General features: G+C 39.9%; 1 protein-coding gene across 1 annotated transcript; it reads left to right on the plus strand.

The window, feature by feature from the left end:
• The first annotated feature begins 386 nt into the window (after positions 1-386).
• Positions 387-17,309, plus strand: grm1b (glutamate receptor, metabotropic 1b). The gene is made up of 8 exons (XM_070842239.1): positions 387-1,101; positions 2,824-3,073; positions 7,545-7,780; positions 11,391-11,637; positions 12,513-12,681; positions 13,122-13,248; positions 14,544-15,471; positions 16,463-17,309. The coding sequence occupies exons 1-8, from the start codon at positions 387-389 to the stop codon at positions 17,307-17,309; spliced, it is 3,519 nt and encodes a 1,172-aa protein (XP_070698340.1).
• The last annotated feature ends 1,566 nt before the right edge of the window (positions 17,310-18,875 follow it).

Genomic DNA, 18,875 nt, shown 5'->3' on the forward strand with positions numbered 1-18,875 from the left:
TTGATCATATCTCTGGTGAAATGTCGGAGGAAAGTGGAAAAACAATGCTGACAGACAAAGATATTCAGTTTACTATCATAGAGGACAAAGAAAAGCATCACATCTTCTCATTTGAGAAGCTTGAACCAAACAATGTTTGATTTTTATGCTTAAGAAAATGACTTGCAGATGCTTAATCAATTATCAAAATAACTGATTAATCGACTAATCACTGCAATTCCAGTTAAATATGTTAAAAACAAGAATTAACGCTCAATTTTTCCCCTACAGGGTGAAAACACTGAAGGAGATGCAGCTGAGTTAATTGCTATTTCATCCCACAGTGGATTGATGGACCTCCATTATGGCCAAGTGGACATGATTCTACATCCAGCACCTGTGGCACAATGTCGAATATGATTTACCTGACTGCCATAAGCATTCTGTACCTGCCTGTTTTGCTGTTTGAGGCCTTTGTGTTGTCTAAAGGCAAGTATGAGAGGTCGGTGGTGCCGAGTTCTGCCTCTCGCCTGGTGGCGAGGATGGACGGGGATGTTATAATTGGTGCCCTCTTCTCTGTTCACCATCAACCATCCGCTGAGAAGGTGGCAGAGAGGAAATGTGGAGAGGTCCGCGAGCAGTATGGCATCCAAAGAGTGGAGGCCATGTTCCACACCTTGGATCGGATTAACTCGGACCCACACCTGTTACCCAACATCACCCTGGGCTGTGAGATCAGGGACTCGTGCTGGCATTCCTCAGTGGCTCTGGAGCAGAGCATCGAGTTTATTCGAGACTCCCTCATCTCCATCCGGGACGACAGGGACGGCTCCAGGTGGTGCATCGAGGGGACGCCTTCCAGTCAGCCGCCACCAACCAAGAAGCCCATCGCAGGGGTCATCGGGCCCGGCTCGAGCTCAGTTGCGATTCAAGTTCAAAACCTTCTGCAGCTGTTCAACATCCCACAGATTGCTTATTCTGCAACCAGTATTGACCTCAGCGACAAGACGTTATTTAAGTACTTCCTCAGGGTTGTGCCCTCAGACACTCTCCAGGCCAGGGCCCTCTTGGACATCATCAAACGATACAACTGGACCTATGTGTCTGCAGTGCACACAGAGGGTAAGACCCGTTTCTCTTCAAGGAGTGCTTCAGTGGAGAGGTTTGGGGAATGATAAGAGACTAGAAAGACAGTTGAAGCAGAAATAAAGCAGAGATATCCACACTTTTAGTCCCTAATGCGGACCAAGCTCCAAAAACACTGGATCCTACATCTGTCGTGATGCAACTTTCATTAGATAACCCCAAGCACTCAGTTTGCCACACAAGCTTAGAGTTATTTTCCCTCCAGAAACACAGAAGACATTTTACAAATGTTTTCACAGGCTGAGAAGGAGTCTTTGTGACAAGTAAACTGTTAAAAAAAATGTAAGGAATGCCCCTTTAATGAACAAACAGTTCAGCCTTCTTAGTCTTTTCCTTCCTTTTGAAGCAGCAGGAGGACAAAATCACACACAAAACATTAAGGTCCATCTTAGAAACTCAACCCAGAGGCAGGAGCACCGATTTATCAGTGTTGGATTTAGCTGGAATGTGGTGACTGTTTTATCTTGTGAATGACACAATGACACATGCAGACTGCAGCTCTAACAGCAGGCTGCTGCAGGTGGTTGTTGTCTGGTTAGTTTTGTGAGGCTCATCTACATTAGTAGAAATAGAGGAGGAGAGATAACCGTGTTCTTTTGTGAGGTTTAGTTTTTATAGAGAATATTGGGTTTCCTTTGATGCATCAAAGCCCATAAAGACCTGCTGTAAATGACCAAGACACAAAATCACTTTTGTACAGACTTTAAAAAACACTTTTTCTTTCCTTTTCTTCCTCAATATTGTCAGCAGGAGTTTTAATTTGATGCTCCTGAAGGTCTCAGCTGATGTTACAAATAGAGACTGAAACAACTGATGGCGGCTGATTAATCAATTTGTTGATTTACAGAACATTAATTGGCAAATATCTTGATAATTGAAGATAAGATGCCAAACATTCTCTGTTTTCAGCAAATATGAGGATAGTAAACTTAAAAATCTTTGGGTTTTGAAGATGATCTTTGAGACTTCTTTAGTATTTTCTCACACTGATTAATCAATTAATCAGCAAAATAATGACCAGATTAATTCATGCTTTTGAATCACTTGTCAACAAATCCTACATACAGTGAACAGAGAATATAATGAAAACTGCACTTTATGAGCATGTAAAAGGATATACATTATAATACAGATTAGAATAATTGAGATTCCACCCACAGTGTTGAGAGCAAAGTGAAATACCCATAAAGCAGCTGCTGGAATCACATCAGGATTTTCACTGAGGGAATTTGGGAGGTTTGTGATGAACTGATAAATCAGAACCTGGCGAGCCTTCTTTGTTTACCAAGATGAAGATCTGTATGTTATTCTGCCAATGAAATGAACAGGTGCTATACATACTGGAACATTTCAGCCTAAATACTGAAGCTTTTTGGTTAATTTCTTGGGTTTATCGTTGATGGTGTAACCTAAAAGTGACAAGTCGTCCTCAGATCCTGCTGTTAGGTCACCTTAACCCCGTTTGCTCTAGTTGTGCTGCTCTTGATTCCATAAAAAGAAGTCTGGGGATGAAATGAGCCACTTAGAAGCTACAGGAAGTGGTGTGTTTTCTCAGCAAACTATCCCAGAATAGTTTGACTCAAAGAAAAAAAAAAAGAGTGTGTTCAACAACAATTTCAACAATCAAATTGAGAGCGAAGTTGCTCCCTTTGGTCCTGTGAGTGAAACACAGCTAACAGCTCATCCTGTCTTTCCCAGGTAACTACGGGGAAAGTGGGATGGAGGTGTTCAAGGAGCTCGCCTCACAGGACGGCATCTGCATCGCCCACTCTGACAAGATCTACAGCAACGCCGGGGAGAAGCACTTTGATAGGCTGCTGAGGAAGCTGCGGGAGCGTCTGCCCAAAGCCCGCGTTGTTGTCTGCTTCTGTGAAGGAATGACAGTCCGAGGGCTGCTCATGGCCATGAGACGGCTCGGAGTAGCCGGAGAGTTCCTCCTAATTGGCAGGTTTGTTACAGATTGTGTTCCCACCGGGGTTTTTGCTTTGCTTTGTCTGTCAGGGTTTTTTTTTTCTTTGATGAAAAACAACCAACTTTTCAAACTTCTTTCTCCCAGTGCTTGTTTGCTTGTTTTTTTTAAAGTTTTAAGGAGCTTTTCAGAGAAACCTGAAAAAACCTGACATGGACTTTGTGATGATAATGAAGATAATTGTAGTTGGCAATCACAATTTCAACATCAAACTCAACAGTATCACCAGAAGATCCTTTTAGTAGCTGTGCCAGAGCTTTCAGCTCTATCATGAATCTTCCTCAGCCGACAGAGCAGAGTTTGTGCAGATGTTATGGGATTTTAGACCTTCAAATTTCTATCTCTAAGATCTTCTCATCCATATTGGCTTAAAGGGGAGAGTGAAAGTTAATTCATTTGATCTCACCTATTACAAAGAGACTAAATGAATGATTTTGCATTCTATTCATTAAGGTGAGGTGATTTATTCATATACCACATTTCATGTACAGTGGCAGTTCACAGCGCTTTACAAATTGCATCATAGATAAATAAGAAAGAAAAAAGCATAAATACTAATGACACAAATGATAATAATGATAATAATTTAAGCACGCTAAAACATGAATGAGATGATCAATAAATAGTGATTGTTCCAGACAAGCAACATTAGAATTCTGTGATGTTAAAGTTCCCGTTGTAATGTTTAGCTATACTCAGGATGGATGGTATACACAAAGTTCATATGGAACCGAAATATTCTCCTGCTGGGAGTAGAGTTCCTCTGAAAGCAGAAGATGCTTTGAGTCAGGCTCAGTAATGAATAATGCATCTACGCAGCGAGCTCTCCCTCTCCCTGTCAGATCACAGGCAGGATGGGCTAATATGGGACAGCACCTCCAGCATAAGCTGGCGAATGTGGAGTAGTGAACATCAAAGCTCATATCAGCACTTATACCAGACATTCCCTCTTTGTGGAGTCTCAGCTCACCTCGAGTCCTGTTAGGAGCAGTTGGAGCACCTGAAACGGGTTTACGGTAAAAAGAGCGCGCTATGGTTAATTTACTGAGAGCGGTTCATTAATGTGTGGCTGCTTTATTCACAAAGGCTGATGAGAAGGAGTCAAAACTCGTCCTCTCAACCCAAATGATGAAATGTAGGTAAAAATATAAGGGCCCTAAACTTAAAGCCTAAACTTGCTTTCACCCCTTCCACTTAAAATTGCACTGCTGCTAAAGTCTCCATGGAAGATCAGGAGGGCGTGAGTTTGGTAGAGCTGTGTGTGTGTGTGTGTGTGTGTGTGTGTGTGTGTGTGTGTGTGTGTGTGTGCGCGTATGTGTGTTTTCTGGGTCAAGGAGACTACTGAAAAAGGAAAATGTTTTTTAGAGCAATGCAGTAAGTGAACACATGCAGCCCTGTGCAGTGGGCCAATGGAAATGCCTGAGGTGCTGGTCATCAGCCATCCATCTTCCGCTGTGTGGAGGATGAAAGAAATGGCTGTTCTCACACCCCACATCCCACACATCTCAAACAACAGACAACTCATTTGATCAACTCTCAAGTGAAGCTCCCATGGCTTTGGAAACGCTAAAAGAATAGATCGGTTTCATGATCCTCTCCTCTGCCAAACATTTGAATCATAAATGTCTGAATTATCTCAGATTCAGATTCACATAAACACCCTCTGCTTTTACTTTTTTAATAACGCCTTCTTCCCATTAATCACGTGATTTATGAATGTGTGATTTGTGGTATAAATCTGTACAGTGCGTGCCGTGTGTTGACGTCAGAGCTGTAGGTTTTTGGCACTGAGAGGAGTGTGATGCTGAGAAGCAGATGGCCAGGTACTGTTGATACTGTCACACTGGACGGCCATTGTTAGTTCATTCTTGAAGTGCCAGCCAAGCCAAACGTGGTATCGGCCTCCGTTTTGCCAAATGTGGGTTTTTGAAGGCTGGTTACTGATATTTTTGTACTGTGGATGAACTTTTGTGCAACATTCATCATCTTACAATGATTCTGTTTTGAATACAAAGATTTTTTTGGGGGGGTGTAAAAAGAGCCTGTGAAGCAGCATTTAAATGGCATCACACTGACTGTTTTGGGAGAATATCAGTAGTTACTCATGACAGCTATTCAACAGAAACACTCTGAAATGATTATGCCTTTAAATCACAAATTCATTAAGAAACAACACTATGAGTCAACATGCTTGCAGCTACGTGAGGCTGTACGTCATCACAAGCTAAATGCTAACGTCACCAGCGCGCTAACACACTGTGATAATGCTAACATGCTGACATGGTATGTGGCATTGTGTCAAGCTATATGCTTGTCCCTTTACAAAGAAACAATTAATAGATAATGATAAATAAATAAAAATGAAAATATAATTAATAAAGCTAAGTATGTATAATGTTCTTGTTTTGAAACTTTTAAAACCTCAAATGTCATTCTCATGGTGACGCTAAATGAAAAATCAAGGAATTGCCAAAGATATTATCATCCCTTGGCACCAGAGATGTAAATGGAAAATTTAATTTGTCTCATAATGTGCTGAGATACCAGATGCAAATTAATTATATGTTAAAATATGTTAATTTACAAAGTAATTAAGATCTAAATGCAGGTTTGACAGCCTTTTTTCATGTAGTTAATACATTCATGTGGTCAGGCTTTATCATACTGGATTGAGCCTAACCCTACTAACCCAACCGATGGTGTTCGCTCATCATAGTCATTATAGTTTTTGTGTGCAGAAATTCCAGTTGTCGTACGATATAAGAATATCACAATTCTGCTCATGACGATCTGAGATTTTTAGCTAAAAAATGTTTGCAGTGTTTTATTGTATTCATGTTCTAGGGGGTTGCTTTCAAGCCAAATCATCACCTGGAAAGATGGCGTTCAAGGCCTGTCCATATTCTTTATTCTCCTTCATTTCTCATTTATGCACTTACAGAATCACACACACACACACACACACACACATAGATAGGCTTATACTGGCTCGATCCCACACAGCACAATGTTTCTTTAAAAAACAGTGTCTGCATCTTAAATGACAAGAAGGTGTCTTCATTGAATGGAATTCAGATCTGCAGTGTCAAACAAAAGCATCCGTCTCATCGGCATGATCTTTTGTGAGAGGATTCAGCGCAGAACTGACAAACAGCCGAGTATGTAAACTATAAATACAAACGATGACCAGAGATACAAAATCACGCCGAAGAGCCGGAGTGTGTGTGGAGGGTGGGAGCTTGTTTCTCTCTAGGGCAGATTGTACTGCTACAGTACTAATCTGTGAATTCTCACTGGACTTGTGATTGTGTCTGTGGAGACTTCTTTTTTTTTTCTGCCTTTCAGCGAGTACAGCGAGCACTCCACGCCCCTCAGTGGGAAGGCTGAGAGGGAAACAAAGTCAGGGCAACAAAAGGGAGAGGGGTTCTGCACGATTCAGTCTGACACTCGTTAGTGAGGCTGCATGTAGCTTCAGACGTGGCATTGTCACAGACTTTTACAGCTTCTGCAGCATCATTAAACGAGAATTTCCTTTTGCTGACTTGATGCTGACTACTGTTTGTTACTTGTCATACAATTTTCAGAATGGCTTCAAATAGCTGTTAGAGTTTGTGGTGCATCTCAAAATCTTGACAATTATGCAGGTTTTGCCAATCCTTGTTAAACCAAAACTTCTCAGCCAATACATGAGCATGCAATCCTTGAGTTCAAGACCGCAGACTGTGCCTCTCATGCATTGCGCAGAGCTAAGCATCTGTTTTTGTGAGAAATAAATACCCAGCGACCTCTAAAAACTCCTCAGTTTTGAAGGTTTGTCTAGAAACTTTGAACACTTCTGACCATCTAGATGAGAAAACATGTTGTTGCTGATCTCATTGTCTGATAAACAGTGATTGGAGCTGTCATCTCTGTCTTCTCAAAGCAATGAAGACAAACTGAATTTCTTAAAAAAAAAAAAGCACCTCAAGTTTGTCCTTCAAGGCAAACCTGATTCTTTTAAAAATGATTTAGCATTTAGCCAGTGTTGGACTGAAGGTGGTTTCCAGTGTTATCCAGTTTATAGGACAGGAAATAAGGCCACTTATTAAAATGCCTTTGGCACTTTATCACATAGTGGTGACTGCTTAGGAAAAATGCTGCGGTTTGATTAACAGTAGCCTTAAGTTCACCTGTTTTTGTATAGATTAGAACAGGCTAAAGTTTTTTAGCAGACAGAATATGTATTCATCGGATGGTTAGAAAAGTCTTGGGTAATTCTAGAAATCCCTCAGACATGAGATGAAAATTGTAAATGACCTTCTGGGTTTTACAAAGGTCATTTTCTCATGTATTTTTCAGAAAAACAGATGCTTAGCTCTGCGACTTGTAATGTAATGTAATCTAATCTTAATTCATGAGATGCACAGACTGGGGCTGGTTCTAGTAGTCCTGTGTGTGTTCCTCTCTGCAGCGATGGCTGGGCAGACCGAGTCGAGGTGGTGGAGGGATATGAACAGGAGGCTGTGGGCGGCCTCACTGTGAAGCTGCAGTCTGAGGAGGTCTCCTCCTTTGACGACTACTTCCTGAAGCTCAAGCTCAGCACCAACACCCGCAACCCGTGGTTCCCCGAGTTCTGGCAGTACCGGTTTCAGTGCCGCCTTCCCGGACACCCACTAGAGAACCTGAATTATGCACGAAACTGCTCAGGTAGATAAACAATTCGTCAGGCAGTTATGATGTTTCCTGCAGTTTTTCTGGTTGATATTTTTACAGCAGTGTGCACATCAGCTTGTCTTTTTTAACTGTTCTGATGTGTGCAATGCCCAGAGGAGGATGCCAAAAGGCCCCATAAACTGGAACACATTCTTTAATTATGAATGAGACTGCCAGAGGGTAGAACTCTCTCTAAGTCAATCCAATAACATTTTTTTCATATTGTTCATTTCTATGACACTTGGCTTTACAGAGGATGATGATCTAGGTAAATTAAATCCTTTTCTTTTACAAAGGAGCAAAGTAAATGCATTAGCTTAAGTTCTTGGTTTTATCGAAACAATGCTCAATAAGCATGTTTCCAAAATATATTTTTTACATACTGCTCATACACTTTTCTGTTGAAAATATATTTACAGAATATATATTTACGTTTTCAATCTTAATGTATAAGGTTAATAAGATTATTGCTGCTGATTCCTTGAACATCCAATATTTCTAAAATCATTCTAAACAACAAATGTATTGATAAACGTAAATATAAGATAATGCATGAAGCAAAAGACATAACATTTTTATACTTTTCAGTTGACAGCTCTCAAGGTTCTTCGAGTGACTTTGTTTTTCCAGTGCACCTCACTTTCTGCAGTTGTTTTAATCCTTTTGTTTCTTTGCAGTGTTTGCACATTATTTACAACAATAGAGCCTCTCTTCTTCATTTGTGCTCATACCTCAAGCTTTTATTCATTCCGACAAAGCATCATATTTTAAAGCACTTGTTAGATTATTTACTTTTGCCTCTTAAGTGGAGATCGAGTTATTGTTTGCTGTCCTGTCACTTCTGTTGTTTTTATTTTATTATTTATATATTCTTTAATTTATTTTCTTGGTGTAGAGCTCCAAGACGGTGAGTGAATCCCTCTGAATGGAACCATAATGCTCCTCACTTTGGGAATATACATAGAGGTTGACTGATATTAAGGTTTTATCACATGAGGCAATCATTCCAGTAGTCAGTTTGTATCTATTTTTCTCTTTTTCTCTTGAAATGTACTATTAATCTCAGTTAACCTCTAATATATGAAGCTATTGGGATGTTTTTATTTGTTTTTTCTTACACTGCAGTGAGAGCCCAACAATTGATTCTGATCTGCTCTCACTTTGTGCTCTCGCACCCTTTGTGGCCTTAAGACAGTCGTATAAAACAGCCCAATAACATTTGAGTGAGATGGTAACTGGCTGATCCGCCTTAAGTTGCATGTAGCCACAGAAATAGTGAAGCCATGTTGCAAAAGATGACATGTATTTCCAGAACCATTGTATTGTAGATTTATTCATATTTGGACAAAGAAGATTCAGTTGTCATGCAGCCGACTAATCCCGACGTGCAGCAGTAGGTCCTCTGCTTGCATGCTGACATCATGACATCATTTCATTATGACTGAAGCTCACACAGCTCAGTGAGTGAGGCGAGCGTCAAAGCCAAGGAGCTGTTAAACTAGGTCATCACCAGCACCTCCCAACGGACGCTCACCCAGCTGCTACCCAACTGGATTTACTGTTTATGTGTTTGTTTGCACAGGCAGTCAGTTTCCCAGCAGTCCTCTTTAAAGTTCATTACTTGATTTAACACAAGTGGTGAGGAAGACACCAGCAATGGTCGATGCTCATAAAGCTCGTCAGCCTCATGAATCATAACGTTACATGTTGTTGGGTGAATCCTGTCGATCACAGAGATTTAAAAAATGGCAAATGTATCAACTGACAATATAAATGACAAATTATCTAACTCGAAAAAGAAAGTGGAAAATAAAGTTAATATGCAAAAGAAAGTCTTTAGATTTTTAAATCTCCATCTGGTTCAACGACAGCATTGCAATATGATTATATTATTACAATAGAATATAGTTAATAAAATACTATCTTACATTTAAGAAAAACACCTCAAAGACAGAAAGGTACGATTAATCTGCCTGGTGCTAATCTCATGAAAAAAGCAAATAAACAATCAGAAAATAATCTATCACATATCAAGTTTACAGATATTATGCAACAAACAAACAAATAAACAAAGAAAACCTGGCCATTTATCATCTGCAATCTAATCTGATTTGTATGGTAGCTATGTAACAATAACTATCACTTTTTAAAGCAATATTGACTAACATATACCAGCTATATTGACTGTAGTATTACATTTAAGCTGAGAGTATTACAACAATCTTGCTTAATAAAAAATGTATATGTGCCAGTCGTAAATAAATGTAGGGTCCACATTATAGTGTTGTTGCCTAATGCCTAACGTTATATAATCCCCTCTAGGGGGAATTCATTTGTGTTTTGGCAAGCTGTACTGACTTTGCATGAGATATTAGATGATCAGTTGCCACATCAGACTCCACTTCATTTGCATTAAATGTGAAACAGGGATTTTGGAACAGCTTCAGGTGACAGACAGGGTGACATGAACGAGAGCAGCGCTTCACATCATTTTCAGCCCTGTTGAATAATAATAGCAATAACAGACCATGTTTCACTTTTTTAAATTAACTTTCATAACCTCAATAATGTACTGGCATGAAATTGTGCTTTACTAGCATGATCCTTTTATAAAAAGTAAGTCTAAGTATGCTCTAAATGTATCTGTGTGAATTAAGGCGTAAAGTACTGTTCAAAAATCAAAATTGGATGATTGTAGGGGCCCCACAGCTAAAGAGGGTGCAACATTATGATGTATAATTATTTGGTAGAAAGAAAGATTCATATAGTTGTTCCCTTGCTATCAAGTGCTGATTTTATAAGAGTTGTCTGTGTTCTAACAGAAGATGCTTCTCACCAAGGGCAGATATAAAAGAGACGATCATCTTCGACTCCAGGAGCTGCTAAACTATGTGTGCTATACCTGTTCAACAGATTCACCAAAATGAACTGAATGCATGTTGTAGCTTTTTCTAATAATTTACTAAGTTGACATCCAACTTTAGTACAAAGCAACTAAAAAACCTGCTTACTCTGCTTGTAGCTTACATTACACTGAACTGATAGGGTGTGTTTGAACATCACACGCTCTTTGTCTTCAAATATTAATCATTTCTGTCTCATTCACTCATCCTGTTTGTCTGAAGAGAAACAATCGGAACAGAAGAGTCAAATACATGGAGCACAGTTGGATCATTTTCCTGCTTGAGGAGACACAATCTCAGTGGCACAGTGTTTTAGACCACCTCTAATTGAATCCTGACTCATGAATGCAGAAATGGATATTCTTGCCATGGTAACAAGGTTTCTTTGAAGCCACTTTCTGAGGCTCCCAGTTCTTTTAAAGCAGTCTCCCACAGAGGCAAAGAGGCGCGTAGCTTGCTGCCTGTATTTGGAGAATAATTACAAGAATGCATCTGTGTGCACCCTATCATTCCTTTGTAATATGTTACATCACGCTAGACATACCAGTACAGTACACCTGATACTTAGAAATGATTTTTACAGCATAACACATAACGCTACTGCTTGCAGCAATGAAGCACCTCCTGTAAGGCTTTTCCTTAAAAAAGAAAATAAAACTGTCCTGGAGATGAATCCTTACTGTCGTCTCATGTGTGGGCAGGTTATGAAAGTCTGGAGGACAACTACGTTCAAGACAGCAAGATGGGCTTCGTCATCAATGCCATCTATGCTATGGCCCACGGGCTGCATGACATGCACACCCACCTCTGCCCTGGTCACGTGGGGCTCTGTGAGAACATGACGCCCCTTGATGGCAGCCACTTACTGGACTTTCTTCTCAAGACAACCTTCACGGGTGTTTCTGGAGAGGACATATGGTTTGACGAGAACGGCGACTCGCCTGGGAGGTAAAAAACCATAACCATACTTAAGTAAAAGATGTAAAGTTTGACTAAAGCTGTCAAATAATTGCAGTGGAGTAAAATGTAGCCTACGATGTGTCCCTCTAAAATGTAGAGGAGTAAAGGTATAAAGTATTATGAAATGGAAGTACCTCAAAACTGTACACTACTTGAGCAAATATACTTGGTTTCCACCACTGCCTACATCCATTACTAACTTTTATCAGGAACTAGTAGAAATTCCAGCAACACAGAATCAGTTGCATCTCCTCCATCTTGAGTTTTTGGCTGAATCCTAACTGAGTAAATAATAATAATACTGATAATTTTATTTGTATAACACCTTTAAAAACAGAAACAACTACAGACAGCCTATAATGAACAAAGAAACAAATTCACTGTTAAAGTTCACATTAAAGTTTCTAGATTTTGTTAATTTTTGTTTTAGTCAAGGTGCAACCTGAAAATCTTGATTTAACTTCTCACCTTGCTGCAGTGATGTACAGATACTTTTGTCCAAAATGACTGTATTTCTTTGCTTGCAGTCGGTCATATACATGCACATTTGCAGAATAATAGCCTTACTATGATGAGAAAAGAAACTGTCATTTAACACTAAAAACTCCCAATAATACTTCTCTTGAAATTGAATATCGAGTGCAAATGAGAGATGAAAGCCAGACATCCCTTGGAATCCCTAATAATCCCCGAGTCACTGGTATTGATCATTAACCTGAAAGACCCCCTGCTGATAGAATATGCTGTTTTGTGTTAAGTGGCAGTAAAACTTTTATTATTTCCCCTTTTAGAACTGATTAATCACCTTCACCTCATCAAGTTGTGTCTTCCTCCTAACTCGTGGATTTCTCATCCTCTGTCAGGTATGAGATTATGAACTTCCAGCATGTGGAGCCTGGTGTTTATGACTACATCAACATTGGCTCCTGGCATGAGGGAATACTCAGTCTCGAGGATGAAATGATGCAGATGAACCGCAGTGACATGGTCCGCTCTGTCTGCAGTGAGCCCTGCTCCAAAGGAGAGATCAAAGTAAGGGACAAATCCTCTAAAGTACTACTATGTCCTGTTTAGGATGTATTCTGACTGCATGTTACCTCTGAATCTATGTGTTGTATAGTTTTGTAATTAAATCTCTCTTCAAAAATGACTAGCTTGCTGACAGTGTAATCTGGTTGTACTTTTTAATAAGGCATCTTTGAGAAATGAAACATTTTGGGTTGCCAGGTTGTGAAAAAGCACCCTGTCGGATGTTCCATTCTTTTTAGTTGGTATTTTAAAGTTAAAAATGTTGGAAATCCATTTATAAATACTCAAAGGTTTCTCACTTTCCAATAAGTCATCAAGTCTGTAGTTATGCGTGTTAATTGGTCATTAATGGGCTTGGAAAAAAAAAAGTTTGAAGCTGTAAGTATTAATATGATAACATTGACATGACATGTGACATGTTCTCTACATGTTGCGTTGACCAGGTGATCAGAAAGGGAGAAGTGAGCTGCTGCTGGATCTGCACTCCCTGTAAGGACAACGAGTATGTCCAGGACGAGTTCACATGCAAAGCCTGTGACTTGGGCTGGTGGCCTGACAAAGAGCTGGAAGGTAGACTAGTGCTCTTTACTCTCCACTTACTCACTTCTCCTTCTCCTCTTTCTTCTTCTTTGACATCTTGAAAAGTATGCTTTAGTCTTTTTTTCTGAGTAGAAATTAATATTGATTTTCGATTTTATAATATCTATCTATTTATATATACTACTATTCAATCTTCTTGTCCAACAGTCAGCAACAAAGGGAATAAACCTATTTCCCAAAGTGTCTAACTGTTGCTTTGAATCATCAGAATTGAATTTCTCTGCAAATTTCATCCAAGACAAAAGACTTCATCTCATTAGAATTGAAGATTTTGCTGTTCTGCAGTTTTTACAGTCAAATTTGGATGGATTTAGGTTACTTCAGTTGCCACAGGCTGAGCTCCTGTTGTGAGATTGATGCTCTCAGAAATGAGAGGAGATTGTTTAGTCTTATTAGAGGCGCGGTAGAAAGTTAAGTTCCTCCAAGCTTTTACTCCCCTCCTCCCCCCAGCTGCACTTTGTACAGTTTGTCCTGCTAAGATTTTTGCAGCGCTATTTCATGAACCTGTTCTGTCCTATTTTCATTGCTTTCCCATGACACCTGAGAGCCATTCATCATCCTCACCATTTTATCCGACAGCAGCCCTACTTCACTTACCGCACTTCTGGCCCACTTTCAAAGGCCTTCTGCGCTGTTCAAAGACAAGACACTTTCTTAATAGGATCATCCTGCCTCCATGCTGTTCCTGTTTTGTTTTTTTTCCTTTTACCATAAGACCTTTAAGTAAACACAGAAACGAGAAAACATGGAGCACAGGGATGACATAAAAGTTATTTTTGTGCAATTTCCTAACCCAAACCCTCCTGCTGCTATACAATAAATAAATAAAGCAACATAAATTAGATATTTAAAATGTGCTCTCAGTGTGAAGTGGAACGGAGATCTTATTTGGATCCATGAAAAACGCAGTGATTTACTTTGTCCTGCTGCATTGCCCCCCTCCTCTGCTGGCTGCAGCCCAGCCTGGCCATGGCTGAGTAGAAAGGGATTTATTTATAGTTGAGCTAAAAACCTACTTTGAGACTTACTGTATTTTCTCAGGCTAAAATGTATTTGATTAATTTTGAATGTCTCCTCACAATAAAGCTTTAAAAGTATGAAACTTTTCATCTTCTCATTCAAAATGACCTTTTATGTGGGCATTTATTCTCTAGATAATCAGAAATCTAACCACAAAGCTGATGCTGGAATGCTAAAAAATGTATGAGTTGCTTTTAGTATATTGTGACTGTGTATTTATATTGTCACATTTTTCCTCTATTCAGTCTGTGAGCCAATCCATCTGCGCTACCTGGAGTGGAGCAACCCAGAGTCCATTATCCAGGTGGTTTTCTCCTGCTTCGGCATCCTGGTTACGTCATTTGTTGCCTTCGTCTTTGTGTTATATCGTGACACACCTGTGGTCAAATCCTCCAGCCGGGAGCTCTGCTACATCATCCTCGCAGGGATCTTCCTGGGCTATCTGTGTCCCTTCACCCTCATCGCCCGTCCCACCGTGGCCTCCTGCTACCTCCAGAGGCTGCTGGTTGGACTCTCAGCTGCCATGTGCTACTCCGCCCTGGTTACCAAAACCAACCGCATTGCCCGTATTCTGGCAGGCAGCAAGAAGAAGATTTGCACCAGGAAACCGAGGTTCATGAGTGCTTGGGCTCAAGTTGTCATCGCCTCCATCCTGATCAGTGTCCAGCTTACCTTGGAGGTCACCCTCATCATCATGGAGCCTCCTGAGCCCATCAAATCCTACCCCAGCATCAGAGAAGTCTTCCTCATCTGCAACACCAGCAACGTAGGTGTTGTGGCCCCTCTGGGCTACAATGGCTTACTTATCATGAGTTGCACTTATTACGCCTTCAAGACCCGCAACGTTCCTGCAAATTTCAACGAAGCCAAATACATCGCCTTCACCATGTACACCACATGTATAATCTGGCTGGCGTTTGTGCCAATTTACTTTGGTAGCAACTACAAGATCATCACCACATCCTTCTCCGTAAGCCTCAGTGTGACTGTAGCCTTGGGCTGTATGTTCACGCCAAAGATGTACATCATCATTGCCAAACCAGAGAGAAACGTGCGCAGCGCGTTCACCACCTCTGATGCTGTGCGCATGCACGTCGGCGACGGTAAAATTGCCTGCAGAAGTAACAGCCTGCTCAACATGTTCAAGAGGAAGAAGAACACGGGAAACGGCAGGTAGGTTCATTAATTGAGTCTGTGAGTCCTGCTCCTGAGGCACCTCAGGGATGCTGGTTTTAATGTAAGTCCCTCTCAGAGGAGACCTGATGTCTTCCTGTATTCACTTTCATGCGGACACTTGTTGTAAAGTGTGACGGATGTAGGTCAGAGCTCAATTCACACAGTCACTTTAACCTTTGAACTGATGGTACAATTAAAACAAGCATCTCTGTGTGCTAAGGGATGACAAATGGGATCACAAATACAGAACACAGGGTGTCTGCAGGATTCATCAAATCTAATTCAGTTGAATGGCTGTTTTTACAGTTATTCTGGCCACAGTATGAAAGTATGATGAAAAAACAATAGGGACAGTAGGGCCTAGAATTAGTTATATTTTTATCCCCTGTTTTTAGTACTTTGCAGCAGTATAGAACAATACTTCTAAATGATATAGGTAATTAATTTAATGCAACCTGGACCTGGATTAAATATTTTGTGTATATATGTGTATAATCCACTACAATCAGACTTTTACATCTCCTGACAGCCCACAATCAGATACAAAAACGACATTAGTGGCTATGTCAGAAAAGATGAAATATTTAAGAATTTTGTGAAATAAATGTACTATTTTTCCCAAATCTTTACAGGCCTTGTTTGGAGGAATTTTCCAAGACCTGCAGATACCCTGGAGTATTATGCCCAACTATACATATATATATATATATCAATGTATAGTTGAAATTGTATATTACATTATATTATATTATATTATATTATATTATATTATATTATATTATATTATATTATATTATATTATATTATATTATATTATATTATATTATATTATATTATATTATATTATATTATATTATATTACCTGTAATATTATTTATTTCTTAGACTCAGTCAAAATAATTCTCTCTTACATGAAACAGAGATGCTGTATGTGTCTCCACTTTTCTGGGTCCCTCTGAAGTAACAGTCGTCTTTATTTTGTTCATAGTTCTAATGGAAAGTCTGTGTCATGGTCTGAACCAGGTGCAAGACATCCTCCAAAAGGGGATCACATGTGGCACAGACTGTCAGTGCATGTGAAGAGACAGGAAGCAGGTTCCAATCAGATGGCTGTCATCAAACCCTTAACTAATACCTACCAAAACAGAGCCCTGGAATTCTCAGACCTCAGCACTAAGACATTGTACAATGTGGCTGAGGAGGACGAAAGTGACCCTATCAGATACAATCCCCCTGCCACTCCCCCCATGATGGCCCACGGGCAAATACCTGACCATGGGCTGATAAAAGGCGTGCACGAGGAGGTGGAGCTCTATACCCCCGAGCATCTGCAGTCAAATAGGTTTATCCCCCAACACGTCATCACGGACCACCTACAGGAGAAGATGGTGGTTCGTAAATTCAGCAGTGACATCCCTGAGCTTAATGACATGATCAGCATGCCTGAGGCAGTGAGCGGCGGCATGCCTATATACCACCAGGCCCACCTGATCCAGCAGGACCCGGTCCTGCCTGTGCACCTCGATCCATTCGATGAGGAGCCCACCTCCCCTTTAGAGGAGGATGAGATAGAGAACGAGCAGTTTGGCCTCCTTCATGGCTACATGTACAACAACGCCCAGATTCATGACGAGGAGGACTTGGTTGAGGTCAAATTAGCCATGGAGGACTCTCTGGCTCTGATGCCTCCATCCCCTTTCCGAGATTGTGCCGGTCCTCCAATGAGCCCTTTTCCCAATTCACCGGTGTCTGAGTCAATTTTGTGCAGTCCTCCAAATGTGACATATGCCTCTGTCATCCTCAAAGACTTCAAGCAAAGCTCCTCAACTCTGTGAGGGCGCTCACTAAATATTACCCGTTGTACTATATTTTAAAGTTCATAATGACTTGTGCTGTATATGATGGTATATAAGGAAACAGTCATTCTGTGGCAAGTCATTTTTCACTCTATAGCTGATACCTTTTACATGATAAAGGAGAACAAGGAGCCACATTTTAAAAATCCTTTAGATGTTGTCTACAATAGTGAAAGAATTTGCCCATTACAAACATGTATTTATATGCTAACATAAGCTTTTAGGATTAAATAGATTTTGTGCTTATGAGACAAACAACTAAGATTGTCAATGTATGTACATTTATTAATATAAATAGATTCATTTGATAAATATAGGTGGCATAACAAGCAGATGAGTTTGCTTTTAAACAGAACAACTTAATGGTGAATATAGTTTGTATGTAATGCAAAACAATCCAACTTGTCAGTATTTTTAGAAAATACGTTTTGTGCTACATATTGTGTGTTTTGTGCGAAAGAAACGTCGCCATTTTGGAAAAGACGCTTATTTGCTCATTTGGATAGAGTTTAATGAGAAGACTGATTTGACCCTAACACCAGTCTGCTAATTATAAAGCTAACGGTAGCAGCACTTAGATTATGCACAGCATGGTTTTGCAGGCTAAAGTAGACAAACAAAGACTGAGGCTGACTAAATAAAAACATTCTGGTGACTATTGATGGTTGCTTGGCTGTTTTAAATATGGCAGGGTTGTGCAGGGTGTCCTGTGCTGCACATGTGACAATTCTAGTGATGATCCAGAGAACCTGGGAAACTTGATCAAGGTGATACAAAAAAAAGAAGCAGGTACAAGGTAATATCTACAAGTATTGCCATTGGAAAAGCAAAAAAGAAACTAAATATAAAGATGTCTTAAAATAATCAAACAAAATCTTAAATAATGATATAATATCACTTAAGGTTAAAGACTGAGAGACTGAATCATGATTCCACAAACTGATTCAAAATTCTCCATGAACACACACATATTACTTGCAGTGACGTTGATTTGAAAGTGTCGACGAGATGTACATTTATTTCTCTACAATCAGAATTTGCTTATTTAGATGGTAGTCTATGGCATGAACACATAGCATCCATACACTTTCTGATGTACAGCCAGTCATAGTGTCATAACGTCATGTGCAAATGCAGGACCCAGAGCAGATCTGTCAGGCCGAGCATATCTGGTACCTACACTGGTTCTGTTCAGTGGACAAGGGGCATTACTTTAGCATAATGACAGTAAACAAGGAAGCAGCTAGTTGGGCGAATAAGCGCATTTCCCAAAATGTGGATGCTTTTGCTACAAAGTAGGAGAGCAGAATAAAAATGTTCTTCTTCATGGAAATCAAAATTAAAAAAGTGACATGTCAACATTATTTCTTGTTGGAAAAACACACTAATTACCTGTACATTTGTGATGGATGCAGTACTGCCAGGCAAGTGCACTGACCGAATGTAGCAGAGGACAAATTCAAGTGCCACATTTTCATTAAGATTTTTTTTTCTTTTTCTACATTGATCTCATTTCTACTGTCCTGAAATGCAAGGTAAACTAAT

Source organism: Pempheris klunzingeri, chromosome 13 (genome assembly GCF_042242105.1).
Source record: "Pempheris klunzingeri isolate RE-2024b chromosome 13, fPemKlu1.hap1, whole genome shotgun sequence".
Taxonomy (NCBI): Eukaryota; Metazoa; Chordata; class Actinopteri; order Acropomatiformes; family Pempheridae; genus Pempheris; species Pempheris klunzingeri.